Raw genomic sequence first — 7,750 nt, 5'->3', positions numbered from 1 at the left:
TTCCCAATATTCCCCTGGCGAGAGCAGAGTGGGGGTCCTGCCAACAGCATCACCCTCAGGCTGCTGAGGAGGGGCACAGAGATGGGCAGAGAATGAGCCCTTTCAGCCACAAACTTCTCTTTCCTATTGAATTACAGACAAGGCGAACTTCGTGAAGCACCCACCAGTGGCTGTCCTGCCCCTGGGAACTGGCAATGACCTGGCCCGGTGCCTGCGCTGGGGAGGAGGTGGGGCTGCGTGAGCATCACCTGGGGCTGTGGGGACCATCCAGTGTGGCTCAGTGGGTGCCATCCTGGATGGGGAAGGGAAGGGAGGGCCCTCAGACTCTTGGGATGAGGCTTAGAGCTGGATCTCAGCCCTGGTGCCTCCTGAGTATTCCCCTAACCCCTTCTGAAAAAAAAAAGCAGCTGCTGCTTTCTAAATTCCCGTCATCTGGGTCCTGCCCAACAACTTTTTTCACCTGGGAGTGCTGTGTTGTTAGCTGAAATTTCTGCCACTGCTGCAAAGACAAGCTGGGTATCTCTCTGGTGCCATAGGAGCAGTCCCAGGCTCCCCCAGGTGCTCAGCACCCAACTACCTCCAGCCACAAGTGGTATGGCTGTGCTCCTCTTCCTCATTTGTATTCCTCCAACATCCACCTTCTTTCCCTTACAGGCTATGAAGGAGGCAACCTGCTGAAGGTCCTGAAAGACATTGAGCACAGCACAGAGGTGATGCTGGACCGCTGGCATATAGACATCATTCCCAGTGACAGAGAGGCCAAGGGAGATCCTGTCCCATCCACCATCATCAACAACTACTTCTCCATCGGGGTGGTGAGTACCATGGGGCAGGAATGGGTCTTGAGGGCAGCCCAGAGCACAGCACACGCATTTTAGCTGGAGAGAGCAGCACAGCACAGGGCTGGTAATCAGTGCCCAGACCAATGCCGCATTGTGCACACCGGAGCTGTGCAACCATGGCAAAGTGGAGGGAAGAGCTCCAGAGGCCAGTTGGAGCAGAGGAGATCTCACTTGGGTCCCTAGTGCAGCCACAGCCTCAAACACACCTGGATCAGGGGATTCCCAAGGGTATTTTCCACTCAGCCAGTGAAAATGCCTCAGCTGCTGTAAATTCACTGGAGTGATCCAGCCTGGCAGGTGCACCCAAGGGATGCCAGACACCGACACTTCATTCCCTGTTTCTTCCTAGACTTATCCTTAGCCCTTTTCTGAGCCAACCCTAAGCTGATTCCCAGGAGCAGGGACTGGTTCCTGATGACATTCCTCAGAGAGCACAAAAGCCTAGGAGTTTGATGAAACTATATTTGAGATTGAGTCTCCCAAGCCAGGGACTTTCCCTCACTGCTCTTCTTTGCTTGCATTCCCAACCTCCCTCCATCTCCTGGCATTGTTTTTCTGGTTTTATTGTCATTTGTAATGGCAGCACATAAATGCATAAACAGGCATGGAATCTTTCTCTTCCCAGCTAGCCATGTTGCAAGATCAAGTGTGTGAGAAGCTTAAATGAGGTTCAGAGAAGTTTGAGGTCACAGGGATGGGTTGAGATCTGCTGGACACCTCACTTAAGATTCTGCTGAGATGGCAACCATTGGCAAAGCTCTGCTTTGGTGCTCGGACCTCGTTTCCCTCATTTTTTCCTAACCCATGGAGTTTAGGGAGCCTGGGGAGGATGGCAGCTTCCATAGGGGCTTTCCTTAGTGCTAGAGGTCACTCCTGCAAGCAGCAGGGCTTTGGGGGAACAGCAAAGTGGAAAGCACTTCTGTTCCCAGGGGCAATTTTGTCCTGGGCCATGGGTGCCTGAGTGGTACCACCACGGCGTGGGTCACCCACCTGGCAGTGCTGTGAGATGCTTCTAGTTTCACATCAGCTTTTCCTAATGCCAGAGGATGTCACTGCAGGTGACGTTTAGTGACAGCTTCCCACCCTGCATTGGAGAGGTTGCAATGAGTTTTGAGAGAGCTGCCACGCTGCCAGGAGAGCTGTCACATTGCAGGGTCCTGGGGTGTCCCTGGAGCCCCACTACCCCACTGGTAGCCTTTCCTCTCTCCCTCAGCATCACCTCCCTGTGGAGCCCCTATGATGAGGGAAGGAATTATGTCTTGCTTAACAAGTCCATTCAAGGCTTTGCAAACAGCCAGTCTGACAGTGTCTCCATCGCTTTGGCACAGCCCCCACTCTGCGCTCCTGTGCCATGGGGGCTGGCAGTGAGGGTAAAGAGCTGAGCCCCTGTATCCTGGCATGTGCTAGTGGAATAGAGGGTGTTTCTATTTCCCTGCTGTGCCGCTGACATCTCTGCTCCCTCTCCCCTCAGGATGCCTCCATTGCTCACCGCTTCCATGTCATGCGAGAAAAGCACCCTGAGAAATTCAATAGCAGGTAAGGGCTGCCTGTGGTCCCCCCAAAAGCTGGACGAAGGGGAGTCACCTGACTGTTATTGTGCACTGTGCCAATTAGACATGCTGGAGCCTGCTGCTCTCCCACTGGGCTCCTCTCCCCACTCTCCTCATGGGACAGCCCAGAGGAGGCAGTGCGGTATTCAGCTGACCTTAGGAGATGGGCAGGGGATGTGAAAGGCATGGCCGGGGAGCAGGGGCCAGGTATGGTGGGGGTCCAGGGTGCTTCTTTGGGCCCCCTGAAGCATGGCAGGGTGCTTGAACTTGGCCACACACACAAGTACATTCATTCATGCTTTATAGTTAACACCGAATTCCTGGACCAGCAGGAGCAGGCCAGGCAATGAGGGCCGAGCAGGCAGAAGGTCACAGCTCACTCCTGCTATGCTCAAGGTACATGGAAATGGCAGGACAGCAGCAGGAGCCATGGCTTGTGACCCCCATCCCCTGTTCAGAAATACGTGCTAGAAGAACCCCAAATGGACCAAAGTGTCTGGCTCTGCTCTGAAATTCAGCTCCCCTCAGCTTATAGCTCCCTCTGGAAGCCTGGCACAGTGATTGATGCAGAGGATGAGCAGTGGCCAGGGCCTGCCTGGCAGGGTGCTGAGGCAGGGGACATCCCCTCCATGGGGTACTGTTCTGTCCCTTGCAGCCCCATTGAGAGATGACAACCCACACCCAGTTCTGCTGATGGACCACCCAGCACTCACATCCTTCTCTTCTGCAGGGTCTCAGAGCCAGCTCTGCATGTGCAACCCCCTGTCCCACAGCACAGCTCCCTGGGACCATGGCACTGGTAGTCCCTCTCCACGATGTCCCCATTCATGGCTCGTGTCTCCATTGCAAGGGCTCTGGTAGCCCATCTGGCTGGGCTGGGGGCGGCCGGCACGAGGTGCCTCTTCTGAGCAGAATGCTGATGCCTCTCTGTACCCCAGGATGAAGAACAAGCTGTGGTACTTCGAATTTGGCACATCGGAGACGTTTGCAGCCACCTGCAAGAAGCTCCATGACTACATTGAGGTGGAGGTGGGTTTCTGGGGATGGTCCCTAGCTCCAACCACAGCACAAAGGCTTTTTGGTAGATGTCACCCATGGCTTTTAGCTGTTTGGGGAAGGGATGCTGCAGCAGCTTTGACCCCTTATGGCGGCAGGAGGATGCGGTGGCTGGCAGGACATGCTCTTCCATCGCACAGCACTTACTGCAAAGACGGCCAGCTGCAGGCAGAAGAATAGCCCTGTATATTCCCCGAATGGCCCTGTATATTCCCCTCCTTCCAGCTGTATTTGAGAGCGTGCCTAGAATATTCTCACTGTAAACTCCAGTCTGCTCCAGCCCTCGTTGGATGACATGGAAACAGACTTTAATTAGAGCAAGGAGGAGGGCCCACGGTTGCTAAGAGCACTGTCATTTCCCCATTTGTGCTGGGGGATTTGGGCCATGCTTTGCTGTAAACTTCCACCTCTCCTTATCTCTGGATAAATGACCCTTTTATAACTGAGGCTTGAAGGCGAGGGAAAAAAAGCATCGCTTGCTGCAAAGGGCTGATGTGAGTCAGACCGGGCAGCGGATGCAGGGGTGCCGGTGGCTCAGAGTGCAGGCAAAGCGCGGGGAGCTGGTGGCATGGTGTGGCATGTGTGACTATGGGCAGGAACTTTACAGACTGTTTCTAGTTGGGGAGTTTCAGCCTTCCTGAAGCCCAAAGAGGGTAGCTGCACCCTTGGGAGGTGGTGGGAAGAAGGAGCAGGGACATGGCCATCTCACCCCCTTCATTGCCCATGCACCAGCATCCCGGGGCAGTCTGTAGGATTTGATGCTGCTGGAGATGGATGTGAAGTGACCCCCACTCCTCCCAAGGTGCCCCGTTCGCTGCCCATGCCCTCCCTGCCAAGCACGTGTTGGCACCCGCTGGTGCCACGTCGCCAGGAAAGTGTTAATCCCACAGTATTTGAAGTTGAAAGTGGCAGCCTGTCCTCCCTCCAGCTCCCAGGCAACTGTCAGCCTTGCAGAGAAATGGCAGTTTTGTTTTGGAAATTGGCACTAGTTCCCCTACAGCTCCTGGAAATAAATTTGCTTTTTCCCCAGCTGCAAATTTCTACTTCCAGCATCGCTGCCAGCGTGCCGTCAGCTGCCCCTGCTCAAAGAGCCCATTGTAGCTTGCTGGCACACTAACAGGGAAGGGCTACACAGGGAGAAATTGCTCCCTGCACGCCTGTGCATGGGCAGGCATGGACGGCCGTAGTCCTGCCCGCCCCGCACACCTCTGGGCAGGAACGGGCTCCTGGCAGCCTGGGCAGCCCGGGCAGCCCGGGGGCAGCCAACTCATTCCCATCCCACTGTGGCTAGGTCAGGACCCGCTGCCTCACAGGCAGGCAGGAAAGATACCTGGCGATGCTTGGCTCGGCCAGGTGTGGGATGTATTGTCTCTCTCATGACAAATTGTCTGCCTCACTCGGTATCTCCTGCTCAGAGTGTTAGGGTCTTTTCTGTTCCTACATAATGTCATTAAAATGTATTGAGAAATAAGGGATTTACATCCTTTACAAGTCTCAGAGAGACAGCTCTTCACTCCCAAACCGGAAGATTCCCGCCTTTTGCTTTCAGCATGAGGCTAAAAAATAAGATATCAGAGCATCAGGAAAGGCAGAGCAGATCTGAACATACAGAGACATCTGCTTGTATTCATACTCAGCTCCACACATGTATGGCCAGCGTGCTTAGTGCTTACCAACAGCATATTAAAAATAAGCTGGAGACCTTTACTCTTCTAGAGAGAAACAACTGGAGTCAAAGCAGCAGTGGAGATTCATCAGCCCATTTGCATTCCTCTTGGCAAAGCAAGAGAGGTCAGAAATGTTATCACATGACTAAAATGCAAGAGAAAAAAACATGCAAAAAAATACAAGGGAAAATGCAGTTGAATAGGAGAGCAGCTGCTTCCTCCAAAGGTATCTAGAGAGGGGATCCAGTGTCATCTGAGTACCATGAGAAGACCTGAAGTTAAGAAATTCATTTTCTTGGCTGCTACTTCCAGTCCTGTGGGAAAGCTGCAGGTAACAGATATTTTAACTTTTACAGGGAATTCTCAGCTGAGGCAGTCCTGCTATATGACAGTGAAGCCCAGGATACCAGCTCTGTGCACTACCTTGCAGTTTTCTCTCCAAAAACTGACATGTTTTCCTCTGACACCTTTCCTATTACTTCATTCCAGCCTCATTTCTAGTTTCTAAATTGCACTTGAAGATAAACTGGTTTGCGTTAGTTTTTGGGCAGCCAAACTTTCTGATTCTTTGGAGTCAGTTTGAAGGAGGGGTGGGAAAGTGCATGCTGGAGATGCTTGAATGGAGGTCACTCTGGGGCTGAGGTGGTGTTGCCTGCAATTTTGGATTGCAGCACCAAGCCTGGCTGAGGTTTTGTGTGGTCTCATAGGAATTTGCTTCTTGAAGCTGCCGTCGTGGATGTATAGTAAAATTTGTATCACTGTAGAGGGGAAGATGGCACGAGGAAGAGGAGGTGGTTGTTCTCAGACCTAGAAAAGCAAAGACAAGGAGTATTTGTTTGCCCCTCCAGCCTCAGCCACCCTGGGGCTGCCTGTGCTACCCTGGGATAGGTTTGTTTTGGGGACTGTCTGGCAGCATGCTTGGGCAGCCCTGCTTCTTTAGCAGGCAGGCAGCAGCTCCTGCTGTCCCTGTGGCCTAACCCTGCCCGTGTGCCCGGCAGTGTGACGGGACCCTGCTAGACCTGAGCAACGCATCCCTGGAAGGCATCGCCGTCCTCAACATCCCCAGCATGTATGGCGGCTCCAACCTCTGGGGTGAGACTAAGAAGCAGCGTGGTTACAAACGGCTGGGCAGGAAAGCGCCAGAGAAGCTGCATACCACGGTGGTCACTGATGCCAAGGAGCTCAAGTTCTGTGTGCAGGGTGAGCAGTGGGGCCCAGTGGCAACTGGGGTTTGTGGGGTGCGTAGAGTTTGCAGGGTTAGCACAAGGGAGCCAGGCAGCAGCTGGTTCTGGCCACAGCTCAGTGCATGTGGTACTGGAGTAATAGCACTGGGGGAGCTGCTATCAGCTTGCTATCTTCTGGGGTGTCAGGGTGACCCCAAGAACGATCCAGCCTCATTGGCCTGGGTATGGACCAGGATCATATTTCTTAGGCCTGGCTATGCCATGCCACAGTGGCCGGAGAGGACACAGCTCCCATTCCCGGTCATTCACCTCTCCCCACACCCTCTGGGGATCACAGCTCGTGGAGTGAATTATGGGGTGCCTGGGCGGGATGAGGCCAGGCAGCCCTGGGCGCCCCACGGGGCTGGCAGACAGCCACTGCAGGGCTGGGCACCCGCTGCTGCAGAGGAGGGGCCGGAAGCAGAGCTGCAGAGCTGGCACTGAGGTCTTTTGTAAGCATTTTCCCAGGCTCTGCCGCAGTGCTGCCAGCCTGGCTGGGGGGATTCAGGAGCAGCACAGTATCTGTGCTGCGCCCTAGCCAGCACTTCGCACCCACTGTTGTGGCCATCAGAGCCATCTCCACGGGCACAGGCAGGGTGCAGCCAGCCCAAAGAGCTGGCAGGGTTCCTCAGCAGACAGCACTGAGTTAGAAAGTAGACAGCAAAATAGGCGAAGTGCCCATATTTTCCACTCTCCACATCCCACTGCCTGGGGCTGGGGTGGGAAACAGCCCTCTTGCCGCATGGCTGCCAACATGGCACTGTCATCAGCCATCCCAGGCTGTCACTGGCTGTCCCTTGCTGAGCGAACCAGTGGGAGTGGGCAGCAAGGAGCAAGGCAGAGCAAAGATCAGTTCCAAAAGGTAGCAAAAGGCAGCAGAGTTGGTCCCCTGGGCACATCCCCTGGGGTTCAAGAGGGGAGCTCAGGGGGCTTCTACTGGCAGGGTTTCAAACAAGTGAAAGAGGACCCTGAAGAGACTGAGATATGGAGCAAGTTGCCCCGGTGTTGAGCACCTTTCCTCGTGGTCCAGAAAGGCAGGAGGAGCTGGAAAAAGGGGCAATGCCATGGAATTTGAGTGCATCCCTCCCAGGAAGGATATCCCATGCATGCCAGCTCCTGGGGGACTGCAGTGACCCAGAATGCCCAGGAGAGGTTCTGCTGCCATTTTACACAACACTGCAAACAAGTGTTTGAAGAGCTGGTGAGGATCCAGACTGCCACCCTGCAGCCATGCAGGAGCAGGTACTGTTTCAGACCAGGAGTAATTTTGCTCCAGAGATTGTGGACAGCAGCATTGCCAAACACTGTGAACACCCAGCTTGGTGGTCTCAGGGTACAGGGGACTTCGGGACACATCCCCACTGTGCCCTCCAGGGCATCCAGCAGCCTGGGTGTGCTGGCCCTGATGTTTC

At 54.4% G+C, this 7,750-nt stretch overlaps 1 protein-coding gene across 1 annotated transcript in view; it reads left to right on the top strand.

Moving 5' to 3' along the window:
- LOC104279568 (diacylglycerol kinase beta-like) overlaps nucleotides 1-7,750 on the top strand; it is a gene marked incomplete at both ends in the record, with an annotated part of 15,947 nt that overhangs the window by 7,845 nt on the left and 352 nt on the right. The window contains 5 exons of the mRNA XM_009876893.1: nucleotides 138-227; nucleotides 655-815; nucleotides 2,314-2,378; nucleotides 3,331-3,421; nucleotides 6,114-6,315. Of these exons, the coding sequence (XP_009875195.1) occupies nucleotides 138-227; nucleotides 655-815; nucleotides 2,314-2,378; nucleotides 3,331-3,421; nucleotides 6,114-6,315 (609 nt within the window). The remainder of the gene's footprint in view (nucleotides 1-137; nucleotides 228-654; nucleotides 816-2,313; nucleotides 2,379-3,330; nucleotides 3,422-6,113; nucleotides 6,316-7,750) is intronic.

The sequence above is a fragment of the Apaloderma vittatum genome, unplaced genomic scaffold, assembly GCF_000703405.1.
Source record: "Apaloderma vittatum isolate BGI_N311 unplaced genomic scaffold, ASM70340v1 scaffold25039, whole genome shotgun sequence".
Classification (NCBI taxonomy): Eukaryota; Metazoa; Chordata; class Aves; order Trogoniformes; family Trogonidae; genus Apaloderma; species Apaloderma vittatum.
The sequence above is the reverse complement of the archived record's forward strand: the minus strand, read 5'-3'. Positions and strand labels throughout refer to the sequence as shown.